This window comes from Lipotes vexillifer, unplaced genomic scaffold, assembly GCF_000442215.2.
Source record: "Lipotes vexillifer unplaced genomic scaffold, Lipotes_vexillifer_v1.1 scaffold1969, whole genome shotgun sequence".
NCBI classification, from domain to species: Eukaryota; Metazoa; Chordata; class Mammalia; order Artiodactyla; family Lipotidae; genus Lipotes; species Lipotes vexillifer.
In genome coordinates this window covers 462,956-477,627 of record NW_006794929.1, presented here as the reverse complement: position 1 = coordinate 477,627, position 14,672 = coordinate 462,956, and the positions used below count along the sequence as shown (strand labels likewise).

General features: G+C 42.5%; 1 protein-coding gene across 1 annotated transcript in view; it reads right to left on the bottom strand.

Annotated features, from left to right (window-relative positions):
• Positions 1-4,016: 4,016 nt before the first annotated feature.
• Positions 4,017-14,672, bottom strand: part of ZNF704 (zinc finger protein 704) — a 169,610-nt gene continuing 158,954 nt past the window's right edge. Inside the window, exons 6-8 of the mRNA XM_007467364.1 lie at positions 13,039-13,143; positions 5,183-5,280; positions 4,017-4,476 (exon numbers count right to left, since the gene is read on the bottom strand). Coding sequence (XP_007467426.1) covers positions 4,365-4,476; positions 5,183-5,280; positions 13,039-13,143 — 315 coding nt within the window. The 3' untranslated portion in view covers positions 4,017-4,364. The remainder of the gene's footprint in view (positions 4,477-5,182; positions 5,281-13,038; positions 13,144-14,672) is intronic.

Here is a 14,672-nt window from a genome sequence, read left to right as displayed (position 1 = left end):
CCTCCACACCTCAAAAAGTCAGTACTGTCCAGTTCATGGCAATTTGTCTTGAAATGGTATCATGTTCATTAAAAAACAAACAAACAAAAACTGTTCTGACTAGAAAAGATGCTGGAGATCATAAAAACCTTTCTAGTCTTAGGATCCTCCAGATCTATTTTTCACATACCCTTTAGTTTTCCCTGAGGAAAAGAATATTTTTTACAGTATTTTGCTACTATTTTTAAGGTATTCTCTCCCAATATGTACAGGTTCTGTCACTTTTCTCTAAACATTCACAAGTGAATGCTGCGCTTTCCTTTTCTATTTAAGTCGGATGAAGGCGGAAATGGGTTTTAGCAGTGCCGGCTAATGCAGAACCCGGGGCTGCTTTCAAGTGTGGCTTAGTGTGACACCAGCGACAGTGGACTCCAACTTAAGTGATCTTGAAATCTGAGAGAGCGCATGTCAGTTTCAGAAATCTTTTGCAACATACATGTAACTAATTTTTTTTTAAAGTTTTGTTTGAAAGCCCAAGAACTGTAACACACATCATATCGAAAGTTTTCATCTGCAACACAGTTATGCCTGGACAAAGAATCGTCTCATAACGGGCACCCACCCTGTTGGTGCGCGGAGCTGCTGACAGGCATGCACATTCTTGCCCACTGCCCTCTTCCTGACACTGGCTTTGGCCAAACAAGGGAGGAAACTTCCCAGCAAGTGAGGAGGTGAGCAGTCTGTGCCCACCCGAGATGCGCACGGCAGTCCTGCATCCCTGGCCTGAGTGCTTCCCGCAAAGGAGCTCTCTCCTTGCTTCAGTCAGCTGCTCCCAGAGTGGGAACCTGGCAGCTCCCTCGGAGGTGCCCAGGGACAGTCACCACCAGCTGATCGGCTCTAGGATGGTGAGCCCGAGCCAGGTGTCCACAGCCCTCCTGTATCTCCTCTGTGGCTCCCCACCCACTTGCTACCCGAGTGTTTCCTCCAGGTTGTCACACTGCCTCCCATACATTGGTTGCACATTCTCTGGGAAGAACTAAGCCTTAAAATGACTGTTCTCTGCTGTGCAGCTATCTGGAGAAGCCTGTCCATCACCAGGAAATGCCTTCTTTGGAGAGAGATGAGAAACAAGAAAGGGTAACGGGGAGAGAAAAGTCAAAGGCTACCACATGCCTTCTTCAGAAAGACTCTGGGACCAGAACACACTGCATTGCCGTTCCTTTTGCACAGACAGGTGCCCGTGATGGGCGAGGCTTCGGCTAAACAGCCACATGCCCTGGGGCTTCCCTTCCCACCCATACTCCCCTCCCCCTGCCAAATGAACACAGAAAAGAACGTGGTACCACAGAGAAGGCATAAAACAGGGACTTCCCTGGTGGTCCAGTGGTTAAGACTTTGCCTTCCAATGCAGGGGGTGTGGTTGGGGAGCTAAGATCCCACATGCCTTGGGGCCACAAAACCAAAACATAAAACAGAAGCAATGCTGTAACAAATTAAATAAAGACTTTAAAAATGGTCCACATCAGAAAATCTTTAAAAAAAAAAAAGGAATAAAACAAATCTTGGACTTAATTTGGCACTTGATTTAGTTCCAAAATGTAACAAAATAGCTCTACATTTTTTTTTAATTTTAGCATTTATAATCAGTGCTTTATATTGCAATTCGTAGCTTTCTGGGTGGCTTAAAAGAAGTTTCATCCCTTTTCTTCAAGGCCAGGCAGGTGAAGCCTGGTAGTCCCTTAGTCATTACACGCCTTGGTACAGGGAATCAGTGTCTGTGTGCAGGAGGTACTGAGGGTCTGTGCCCACCTCAGAGCTAGAGAAGAGGATACAGAGAGCCCCGGGCTGGCCAGCAGAAAGGAGCCCCGCGTGAGTGTGAGATGCAGAGAGTGTGTGTGAAGAGGCTTTAGAAAGGAGAAGAAATCCCAAGGAAGCTGCATCCAGTTCTACCCTTTGCTTGTATCGGTGCATTGGCTAATACCCAGGTAAGGACTGAGCTTGGCTCAGCCAGGCCAGAGCCTAGCACTAGTCATGGGCTGTACCTCTGGGGTCAGAGCCACAGAGCCTCACTCTAGGACTGCTCCACAGCCACCATCTCTCCCTCCTTGTGTCCCAAAGTTCTGGGAGTAGGAGATGGATTTAGCCCCTCATCACTTTAATCTCTTTTGATTAGTGACTTAATCCAAGGATCAAGGGCCATGGAACTTTGCTGAAGAGAAAACCCTCTGCTCCACTACTGCACCCCAACCATCACTGAAGTCCATGGTGAGTCTGCTGAAATGGCTGACTAGCCTTGGACTCACCGTGGCCACTGGGCAATCCAGCCACAGTGCAGGGCCATCTGGACCAGGCCAGAGCATCACCTCCCAGCAGAGATGCTTGTGGGTGAAGCTACAAGACACCAGGGAGAAGAAAAGACAGGCTGGGGTAGAGGATGCAAATACGTTTCTGCACTTAAAAAACCCTTTCCTGGCTGACTTTTAGTGCTCAAACATACATTATAGCTGGTGCTGTATTGATTGGTAATCACGATGTGATATTAAATGAAGCTCTTTCTCTGCTCTTAAAATAAGTGTTTTTAAAGAAAAAAATAAATGAAGGAGGGAAACAGGATCTCTTTCAAGGAATAATGCTCCAAATGTCACGTGAGAGTTTAAAAAATAAAATTGCCAAAATATATGAATGCACAGATTGCAGATGTCACACTGTAGAACCTCCTTCTTTTTCCCTTGCTTATTAAAAAAAAAAAAGAGGACAGCTCTTATGACTAGACGACTTCTTTCTACTCTTTCAAAAAAAAGCGTATGTACAATTTCTAAATATATTAAACTTTGCTCTGTGCAATTTCATTTAACATTCCTATGGCTGATCCTAGGCCCCCGTCCCGACACAGTGCATCCTATAAGGTGCTCTTACTTCTTTGCATAGGTATAGGAGGAATAACTTTAGCAGGGCGATCAAGAGTAGGGTAGACAGAGAATGAGCTTATTTATAGGGCTTGACAACTACTCCCCTGTCCCCGCACCACTACCACCAAGACAGACAAACAAACAAATACCACGCTAGAAAGTCTAATAAATGGAACACAGTGCAAGCCCTGGTCCTATTAAATTGAGAGATTCCTATACCAACACGCATTTTCCTTTTGGTGTTCTGTATGTTCCCTTCTGAGCAAATTCTTAATGAATAACTCCAATATTTTGATAAGAAAAATAAAGGTTTGGACCTTCCTTTTCCCCATATAATCTTTACATTGTTCATTAACCCATCTCCCAGACATGCTAAAGCATAAAACCTATAAAAGTGCACTCAGAATGGATGTTGACCTCACATAACTTTCTGAACACATGGGTACATGGAGGCTGTGCTCTGCTATGTAAATAAAGCACACCTGCCGGGATGGTCTGGAGTTCTCTACCTTTTCTGAAAACAGTCAGCGGTGGCGTTTTGAGGGAAGGAAGGCCTGATGAGCCACTGACCTGGCAACAACTGTCAGATAAGCAGTGATGAAGAGATCCGAGCTATGGTTGGCATCGCATCCCTGAAGGAAGCTTTGAGGCTTACCCAGATGGCAATGCGCGCCAGGTCTTGAGTGCATTGTGGCCGGGAGAGAGTGGGCCAGGCCACCCCTCAGGGAAGGCGTCCGAGGAAGACTCCCAGACGTTTCCCAACTGTGACAGCGGGATGTCCTGAACTCAGCTGGGGCTGAAGTCTGCTGGTGATGTCCATTGTCAATCTCTTTTCAAGCTTATGCCCTCCTGGGCCCTTCAAGCTAACGGCTCTACCGTGGTTCAGTTTGGGGCCATTCTTTAAAACAAAACAAACAAACAAAAAAGACATAGAAAAGATACCCAGAGTGCTGCCATTTCCTGGCAACACATCATGATGTGTACTGCTCCAGAAGTCCGATGGAGAACAGGCAAAAAAGCTATTCACGATGAAAACAGGTATCGCTCTTTGTACAAATGCTACTGAATAACATGTAGCTTTTTTTTTTAAGTGTCAAAAAAAAAAACACACCAAAAAACCTCAGAAACGGCATTGTCCAGAAAGGTTATCAAAATAGGCCTCCTTTCCAGGAAAAACGGGCTTGGTTGGTTCGATTGCTACAGAAGTCCATAGTTTTCAGAGCTAGACATACAGCAAAAAAAAAAAAAAGTTGACTTTTTCAGGAAAAAAGTAGTTACAGCTGCTCTCGGCTGGGTTCTCAGCAAGAACAGTGAGGGTGGTGACCTTTTTTGTTTTTTGCTGTGATTTCACCAAGGTTCCCGGAAGTGCTTTCCCTGGGTTTCAAGTGTGTTTTATTCAGAAGGAAAAGCGCTTCCCAACACCCTCAGCACAAGTCAAGGGCAGGAGTGTCTGGGCGACGATCAGGGGCCTGTGCATTAGTCAATGAACCGCTGGCAGGCCTTCTTCCAGCGGCAGGCCGTGCACCACATGTCACGGTTCTCCATGCCGTACACCTTCCGGCACTTCTTGCCCTCTCCCCGGGGCTTCCTGTAAGACAGGCCAGGAAACAGTATTCAGTGTGAGGGACTCAATGGGCATTCTTCGGAGGGCTCAAAATCCCTGGAAAAATCTAGAAAAAGTTAGGAAACATAGTAGGGGGTCTCTCTAGGTTCAGCCGTTAACCTGTGCGGGATGTTTTCACAGCCACTACACTGAACTGTTAAAATTTGCTACTTTAGTACTTACAATACTCTTCAGCTTCTATTTGTCCATTTGTAGACGTGTCCATTTGGGCATCTTCATAACACTGAATTAAATAAGTAAATACAAGAAATACCAGTAGAGAGCATTATTCTTTCAAGTTTTTAAATATGTACTTTCAAATGCTCTTCTGCTTCTCAAATTCCTAGTCTTCTGGTTACGGGAATCCTGGCGAGGTCCTCCTTGATCTGGCTTAAAAACTCTATTTTGTACATTTCATACAGCCGTTAATGCAACATGGCTTTAAAGATACCCTGTAATCAGCATTACCTATTCTGCAAGAAAATTTACTGTAAACTGTGACCCCAGAAAAATAGCAAATCTTTATCAAGAGTTAATAGATGGGGAAAACTATGGGAACAAAAGAAAGGGTGTTTCATCCATTTCAGGGGAATTTTATGAAGATTGTATCTCTGGTTTCTCTTTTCCTGGCTGTTCTATTTTTCAGTTAATTCCCTGGAGAGGAGGCGTGTGGGGTTTCAAGCAGTCATACCTTAGGCTGACCGTCCCTCTGGGTGGGGAGGACAAGACGGTGTGAGTGTGCTGTCTCTGCTCTCCTGTGCCCACTGGGTGACTGTGGGTTGGTGACACCTAGTAAGCACATGGAAAACAAAGTTAACGGGGCAGGCTCTCCTCACCATGCATTTCGTTAGCCTTTGCCACATGGGCAGGGGTACCCAACGATCAGACACGGAGAGGTTGTGCTTCCTTCACAGAGACGACATGTTAAAATGGATGGGGTGATGCTCATGGTGGCATTTAAAGGCATCCCCCAACAGAAAAGACCCAGCAACAATGAATACTTTACAAATCTTCATGACTTCGCAACATCTCTGCATTCCCAGTTGCCCATTTTCACTTGAATATTTTAAACCTTAAAGCATATTCCTATTCCAAGCCTCATCTGTCTCTCTTTTAAAGAAGAAAAGACGTTAAGAGAGTTCTCTGAGATTATACAGCTAGTCAGTGGCAACACACAATGTGGATCTCTGCCTTCTGTTTATTCAGTTAGATCATTCACAGCCAGTAAATAAATGGCTTCTAGCATAAGACGTCCACATGGCAGACTCTGGGGTCTGAACAGGGATAATGGCAAGAAGCAAAGATCCTGAGCAAATCAAGAATGAATGTCAACCTTGTAGTATTTACTGAGCATCCACTATGTGCCAGGGTCACTGACAACAGCTTTACTTTCACATCTACCCCATGTGATAAGTACTCACTGTTCCTATTTTATAGATGAGGAAACCAAGCACAGGGAGGTTAAATAACTTGCCCCAGGTCATGGAACTTGCAATGGCCAGGGCTGTACTGAGCTCTCCCTGATGCCAGAGCATGTGTTTAACCCCCTTATGCCCCACCTCTCAGTCGTAATGATGGGAGGGTCCCCTTTGTTCTCCATTCCTCTTGCATTTCTCACTTATTCTCTTTGTATCACCTGCTCACCTAGCACTAAATATCTTCCCAGCAAATGGGATTCTCAAAAGCTACACAAAACTCATTTTATAACGAAAGATAAATGATGTTTCAAGTAAATATACAATATTGCCATATACAAAAGAGCAAACATCTAATAAATTGATAAACTTAATCACTTAGAAGCCAACATGACCACAGAAATACCAGTACCAACCAACAGTCATGGGAACATTCCATAGAATTGATATTCTCTAGTACAGGGACCAGTATTTTCTATTTTGTTTCAATGTAAAGGAATGTACATAAGTGTTATTTTCCTAGTCATTAATTTAAAAAAATTAAACATGTAAGAAAAAAAATCTAACATTTTAAACCATTATTGCCATGAGTCTCATTTATTCTGTACCATTGGTCTTTACTTTTTGCTAAAGTTAGGTGGATTGAGGTCCAGCAGAGGTGAGTGACATACATAATTTTTAAAAAACCAAAGCTTTGGAGTTCAGTGTCTGCATTTGATGTGGATGGATATGTAGGTTCTTCCAGAAGCAGAATCCCCACCTCCCACTCTCATCCCCCATCCCATCGGGACCAGGATGCATATTAGCACAGTAGAGGGAGTGAACGCTTCAGAGTTTACTACCACTGTAGATGATCTAGAATATGCTCATATGACTTGTTTTAAGTGCTCAGGACAATGAAAAAAAAATTTTGTTTTAAAAATTATTGTAGAATCCCAAGAGTACCTCTTTATTCAGTCAGAGAACTGGAAATGTTTAGGTGACACAACAGTGACACTGTTTCCATCAGCCGGGGATAATGTGGAAGGTTCTAAGTTTTGAAGAATTGCCATACAGTCAATTTTGCATGGGGTGATATGAGATTATAAAATGCTCTTCATTCAACAAGTATTTATTAAATACTTACTATGCCCCAGGCACTGTTCTAGATTGTGGGGATACAGTGCTGAACAAGATAAAGTCTCTGCCCTCATGGAGTGTACATTCTAGTGGGGAGTTGGACAATAAGTATAAAACAAGTAAGGACATTTTAGTGATAAGTGCCTGAAGAAAATAAAATTGGCTACCAGGCCAAGCGTGATGGAAGGAGAGGACATATTTGTTCAGGGTGGTGAGGGAAGGCTTCTTGGGGAGGTTACCTTTGATCTACAGGGCACTCCGGGGAAAGGGGGCAGGCGAGGGCCAAGGCCTCCCAGGTGCAGAGTGCCAGTGGGGCCGGTAGACAATGCGTGGGAGGCAGGAGGAAGGCGGGAGGACAGGAGGAGGTGGGTTCAGGTCATGTCTTGGAGCTGTGATGAGGAATTTGAAGGTGATTCTAAATGCAAGGGAAGCCAGTGGAGCGTTTTAAGAAAGTGAGACATCTGGTTAACGCTTTACAAAGATGGTTCTGGCTCCTTGGAGAATGAGTTACCAAGAGCCTGGACAGGAGCCCCGAGGACCGCTTAAGAGCCTTTTGCACTGTTTCAGGAGAAAAACGTACTGGTGATTTAGATGAGAGCGTGGCAGTGGTGGGGATAAGGGGCTGCATCCGTATCCTGTAGAGGCAGAGTCCAGGACTTGCTGATAGATGGGATATAGGACAGAAAATAAGAGGACAAATCTTTCGATGAATCAAGGATGCCTCCTAGGTCCTGGCCTGAGAGGCTGGAGGGATGGGGGTGCCACTTAACTGAAATTAGAAAACTGGTGACCTCATAGGTTTAGGGGAGGAATGAGGGGCAGGTTTGGACCCACTGCAGGAAGAACCCTTCTCTATCTTCTTTATTTCTGCTAACGGCTTTCTTAAGTCTGGAGTTGAGGACACACGTGTTTCGTGTCTAGTCCTGTCTGATGGCAGCCCCTCCCGTTCTACAACAGACCTGGGTTTCTACAGGCTGCAGCATAGCGGAAGCCGGGACCCTGTTCACACACCAGCGTGTGGCTTAGTTCTGTGGGAGGATCAATATCCTCCGGCTATTGATCGGGAGCTTTCCTGAAGTTTTTTTTTTTTTTTTTTGCGGTACGCAGGCCTCTCGCTGTTGTGGCCTCTCCCGTTGCGGAGCACAGGCTCCGGACGCGCAGGCTCAGTAGCCATGGCTCACAGGCCCAGCCGCTCCGCGGCACGTGGGATCTTTCCGGACTGGGGCACGAACGAGTGTCCCCCGCATCGGCAGGCAGACTCTCAACCACTGCGCCACCAGGGAAGCCCCCCTGGAGATTTTTTAATAGCACTATCTGCATTTTGTAGGTAAGACAATTTAGGCTTAGAGCAGGGAACTGGCCTACATGCATCCCAGAGTTAAAAGTAGTATCAGTAATTACCAAGAGCTTGTTAAACTAAGTACCTTCCCCTGTGTTATCTAATTTAATCCTCATAATGAGCCCAGGATAAGCATCGCTATCACTTCCACTTTATAGATGAGGAAATGGAGAAGTTAAGGAAGTTGCTGAGGCCACACAAAAAGTAAATGGCGGACCCGGGATTTGAATATGGGCTGTCTGACACCAGCCGACCTTGGATCTTAGTTCTGAATGGTGTCAAAGCCCTGCTTTTTCTCTCTTCCATCCTGCCTCGTAACTGATGGCAGTATTGTGTGCCCTGGAATAAAGCCCTGGAAAACATGATTCGGCTCTTTCTTCCACTGGCCTCCACATTCCAGAGTTATTTGTTTTACATCTTAACCATTTTTAAGTTCTATTTGGGGACATGTTTTATAAAGCATATAATACACTTAGAGAGAGTACTGTATGGTATTATTTCTAAATAACTAAAATGGGCTATATGCCTGTAATTTGTCTCCTGATTAGGTGTGACCTCAGAAGGGTTTAAAGAATTCTAAACCATAGTCTGCAAAAATCGTGGCTAATTTTTCCCATATGTTGAGTATATTTGTGTTATATGAGTCAACCCCAGATAGGGAGAATCCACTTTCTCTGCCCCCGGTTTTACAGTAATGAGACATGTCACAGATAACAACACTAGGAAGTACAACATAATGTCAGCCAGTGCCAGGCACTGTGTTCAACGATACAAGGTGGTTGTCGTAGAGCTGAGTCAAGGGCATTGCTTGAAAGAGGTCCTGTGACCGGCTAGAGGTCACGGCTTGTAAATGCCAGTCAGGACTTGCCTCACACCAGAGCAGTAATACAGAGGTTGTGTCCTTCCATAAATACGCTGGAGAAATTTCTTTTCTTTGTCATTTTCTATCTCCCAAATGGGAAAAAAAAGGAAAAAAGCCCCTTGTCTTGGTTTTAATCTCTTCTAACATAATATTCCGAACCCTCCATCAAAGTGTTAATAAAAAACAAACCAGCTAAAAAAGCTAACAATTAAGCACTACTATTTCAGGTCTGGAGACTGTCTTTCTGGCCTGAAGCCTCTTGGAATGGCCCTTGGATAGCAGGTTGATTAGCTCCTATTTGCTTGCATGGGGCCTATTATGGACTGGATTTTGTGTCCGCTCCACCCCGTTCACATGTTGAAGCCCTAATTCTCAGTGTAGTTGTATTTGGAGATGGGGTCTCTAAGGAAGTAATTAAAGACACATGAGGTCCAAAGGGTGGGACCCTGATCCAATAGGATTAGTGTCCTTAGAAGAAGAGACACCAAAGGGCTCTCTGTCTCCCTACCCCCACAAAAGAAAAGGCCATGTGAGGACATATCAAAACGTTGGCCCCTGACAAGGCAGCAAGAGAGCCCTTACCAGTAACTGAATCAGCTAGCACACTGATCTGAGACTTCTGGCCTCCAGAATTGTGAGAAAATAAATGTGGGATGTTTAAGCCACCCAGTCTACTATGGCAGACTAACACACAGGGGCCAAGAGCTCTCAGCTTTCTGCCATGAAAAGACAGGGAAAGAAATGGAGATAATTAGGGGTCATTGGGGAAAAACAGGTCAAAGAAAGCAGTAATTAACCATGGCCTTCTCCCTACCCCTATGTCCATAGCCTCGTTCCATTGGCGAATATGCAGATTGACCTTCTAGGCTATACACCTTCCGGGAAGAGGTCTTACCCAGGGAACTTATTAAAGCCCCAAATTCAGGAAGTCCAGTGTAGGCAAATGAATAAATAACATTCTTCAAACCTTGGGATTTCGCAGAAGGAGATTATTTCTACTTTCTAGGAAGCATACAAAAGCATCCCCTCTTCAATACCAGGTCTCAAAGACATGGCAGAAAAGGAAACCTTAAATGGGGTTGACAACCTCAGAGTACTTGCTTTGGAGTACAAGAAATGTGTTCTTTAATGAGGATTTAATAAAATGGCAACTGCTCTGTCCTTCAGTCTGGATAAGGTTGAAGCCACCACTGATACTAGTACCTTATCATTTAAAACTTTTAGAGCTTCTGTCTGAAAATCCTATTACACGAATTTAGGAGGTGGGGACTCACATGTTCTCAGAGTCAGCCTGGCTCCCTGTCTTCTAGAGGCAGGACTAGCACCCCTGGAGGATTCAGGGATGGTTGCTGGCACCCAGCCAGTGGACATGTGACAGTCCTATGCCTGGGTGGTGTGGAGTTGTGAGATCCAGCCCCCTGTAGAAGGGGGCGGACAGCAAACAGCCAGTTTTTTTTTTTTTTTTCTTTAAAAAAAAGCATTGATAGAGAGTAGGAAGGAAGAACATTTTTAGTAGTAAGCCTCCTTGTCTTTTTTCTAGAATTAAACAAAAGCCTTCAAAAATGGCAGCTCCCTCCATCCCCTTACCTTTATTTTTAGATAGCAATGGCAAGCTTGACTGCTGAAACAGTCTAAAACCAGATAGATTGAGAATTCTCTGGCGAAACGATAAATTAGAAGGATTTTAGTGGGATACCTAGTTAACTCAGTTACTCTATGTACTTTCTGTCAAAGCTCTAGTCCAGAACGTCCCTGGTAACCAATCGATAGCAAAATGAGGGACTCTGTCCACAGTGCCCACAGAGAGAAGAGTTTTAAAATTTCACTGTTGAAAAACCAACAAGAGGAGGTATCCTGGCTGGTATCCTACCGTGTAAGACATTTAGGAACTTTGGAGGACACGGAACTAGTGAAATGTCAGAGACAGAAAAACAAATATCGTATATTAATGCATATATGTGGAATCTAGAAAAATGGTACAGATGAACCGGTTTGCAAGGCAGAAATAGACACACAGACGTAGAGAACAAATGTATGGACACCAAGGGGGGAAAGTGGGGGGTGGTGGGATGAACTGGGAGATTGGGATTGACATGTATACACTAATATGTATAAAATAGATAAGTAATGAGAACCTGCTGTATAGCACAGGGAACTCCACTTCACTGTACAGTAGAAACTAACACCACATTGTAAAACAACTATACCCCAATTTGAGAAAAAAACAACCACCACACAGCGTGATGTCACACTATACTTCAGAAGGAGATGATTTAAATAATAGAACAAAGGGGAAAATATTCCATTTGGGCTGGTCATAGAGGTAATTTGAAAGGAAGTCTGAACTGGGCTGTTCTGTCTACACACTATACTTGTTTTTACACCAGATCAGCTTTAGGGGGATGCTCCTGAAAATTCTGCTCAAATCAAAGAAGGGAAGGAATGGAATTCAGAATAGCAGGTCTCTGTCATTCTGTGATTGTAGCTGCCTTGCTGGCTTAGAAGGGTTGTCTCAAATGTCATGTTGAGAGCCACTCTGGGTCCTTTTATGTCTATCCAAAAAAAAAAGTCGCCGAAAGGGCTGATTGTTTACCTCTGACACCCACCTGAGGGGATCATTGCTCCTGCCAGAAACAAAACTAATACCTACATGTCTAAGCTATTCTTTTTAAACGTTTACTAACAGGGCATTCATCGTATTCTTGCTTTTTGAGAACAAGCAGTTCCACTCTTCGTGAAGGAGGCACCTTTCATAATTATTCCAGATCCATGATCCTGTTTAAAAATCCTATTCTAGGAGTATTTTCTGGAAGCCACAAATTCTCGAATTGCTGCCAGCAGGATGCTTTTTATTGTTGACTATTCCTCTAGGGAATTTCGTAAATATTAATTGACAGAGCACAGCGTAATTGACTGAGCCACTTTCATTTTTATCTGCTCCACAGGAGGCCTTGGTATTTGCTGGAAACCTCTGGGAGTTGCCAGTGGTTGTAATAAGAAGCTTTTGTGAGGTCCTTAGGGAGAGGGGTGGAGAGGAGAAAATAAGGTTAATGTCTGTTATCATAAGCCACTTTCCTGAACCTTATCAGGAGTTATAAACCCCCTTGAGCATCAGCGGTATGGGGGTCTATGGATATTCTGTGATAAGCTATAAAAGACCCAATATCTTTTTAAATGAATAGTTAAGAATCAAGCACATTCATGCTGAGTTTTCAGACAGTAATCATTTACCATATCAAATCAATTCTTATATACTACTTAAACCCAATGGCATATTTCAGCACTCATTTATTTGCAAATTACCTCTCAGCATGGACTATTCAGGCTTTGGAAGAAAAAAAGTGATTTCAATTTCTACTATTTGAACTTGCAAAATGACATACCCACAAACAATAATTTCAAAGTCAAATCTTATAAAGTTACTCATAATGATAAATGCCATTTACGTATAGGGTCTCCTTCTTTTATGTTCAGGGTCTGAGTTCAGCTATTAATTTTATAAAGCCTTTTGGAAACATACAAATACACCACCCACACAAAAAATCTTGATATATTTCCAACAAGTTGTTTATCAACAGATGAAACTGTCTTTTAGTTTCTAAAATTCCAGTCAAAACACCTTTTTACAAAGAAGTTGGGCCTGTCTGGACCACGAGACACCTCGCTGAGTTTACAAATATCATTAAAAAAAAAAAAAAAAGAATTCTTCTGGCATTCCAATTTTCGTCTTTTTCTTGCATGTTTCTACAATTTGTTCTCTAAATATATGTTTGGCTTTGACCAGATTTCTGGCTTTTTGCTTTCCTACTTACTGGAATGCCTGTGAAGGTAACTGGAGGAGACTGCCAAGAAATGCTGAAGCTGCTGCCATTGGGGGTGAACTTGGCCGATCCTGGAATGTTCACAGGGGGCGTGGCCTGTCAAACAGAAAACAGAGGAAGTTGTTATGAAAGAACATTTCACCTCAGAGTCTTAAACTGTCATTTCCAAAGTAGGGCCTCAGAACTAATCTCAGCTATATTAATGACTAAATTATAATAGGAGGAAATTAAACACAGTCAAAGAGAGTAGCTAGAGATAAACTTTTTATCTATCTAAGCAACTGAAGGTATAAAAGGAGAAAGTTTTTGACTCCCGATTTCTGAAAAGAAATTTGCTTATACATACATATACCTATTTTAGGACATCTGTGATATACAATTCCTCACTATCAAGTTGGGAAGTCACTTTTTTATGCAGTGATGGTAGGTTGTAAATTACAACACTTTGGGAGGGTAATTTGGCAATACATATAAAAATTATTAGCGTTCTGTATGTTAGCTATTCCACTTCTAGAACTTATTCTCAGGAAATGGATATAAGGATGTTCATTGCAGAACTATGTATTATATTTAACAAAACTGGAAACACATGTCCAATAATAGGGAAAAGGGTAGATATATCATGATATAGCCACGGAGCCATTAAAAATGATGTTGCTGAAGAATACTCATTGGCGTGGGAAAATGTTCATGAGATATTAAGTGGAAAAAACAAAGCATAGTGAAAACAGTACAATAGATTCCATTTTTTAAAAAAAAAATGAGTATACATACACACATAGAATACTTTTGAAGGACATACCAAAAATATGAACCAAGGGGCTTTCTTGTTGGGACTAAGGATGGATTTTCTTTCTTTGCTTATGTTTCTAATATTTTTATGCTGAGCATTTATAATATCTGTAAACAGAAAAATCCCAATATTGTGAATATATGGTTTGGGAAGAAACTTCTAGATCCCTCAGTGTGTGTTCCAACTCTCATTATATAGATAAGCAAAATAATTTAATTAAGTTGGTTCAAGCCCACGATTTCAGACCTAAATGCAACACTGACAAGCAAGAACAAAGGAATGAATAATTCTTTTGACTGCCGTTAAGAGGAGTCAGGAATGAAAGTTATTGCATCAACTAATTTAATAAGTAGCTCTATTCCATTGCTCTTGAGTTGAAGTCTACTAAATAAATGGCTGAATTCTCCCTCTGCAGCTTCAGTTTTTCTACTTTTATACATACAGTTGCTAGTGACAGTGGTTTTGTAACTGGCACCACTGGAAAATATTTTGGCAATACATAGCTGTTCATGTTATATCCTAAGATTCAATAATTACTCTTCTGGAAATTCAAAGAAAAAATAAAGCTACTGGCACAGAGGTATCTTCTGTAGATTTACTAATGATAATTAAAAAGCTGGATAGACTAAAAAGTAGATTCCTAACAAAAGAATGATTAAAACAATTTAATGTTTTGATTTAATTGAATTCGGTTATATATTCAGATGTATGGAAAGTGTTTATAAAACAAGGGTGGGAGAACACAATTACAAATATGTACAGGAGATTTTTCTTCTAAAAAGTTACATAGGGCTTCCCTGGTGGCGCAGTGCTTGAGAGTCCGCCTGCCGAT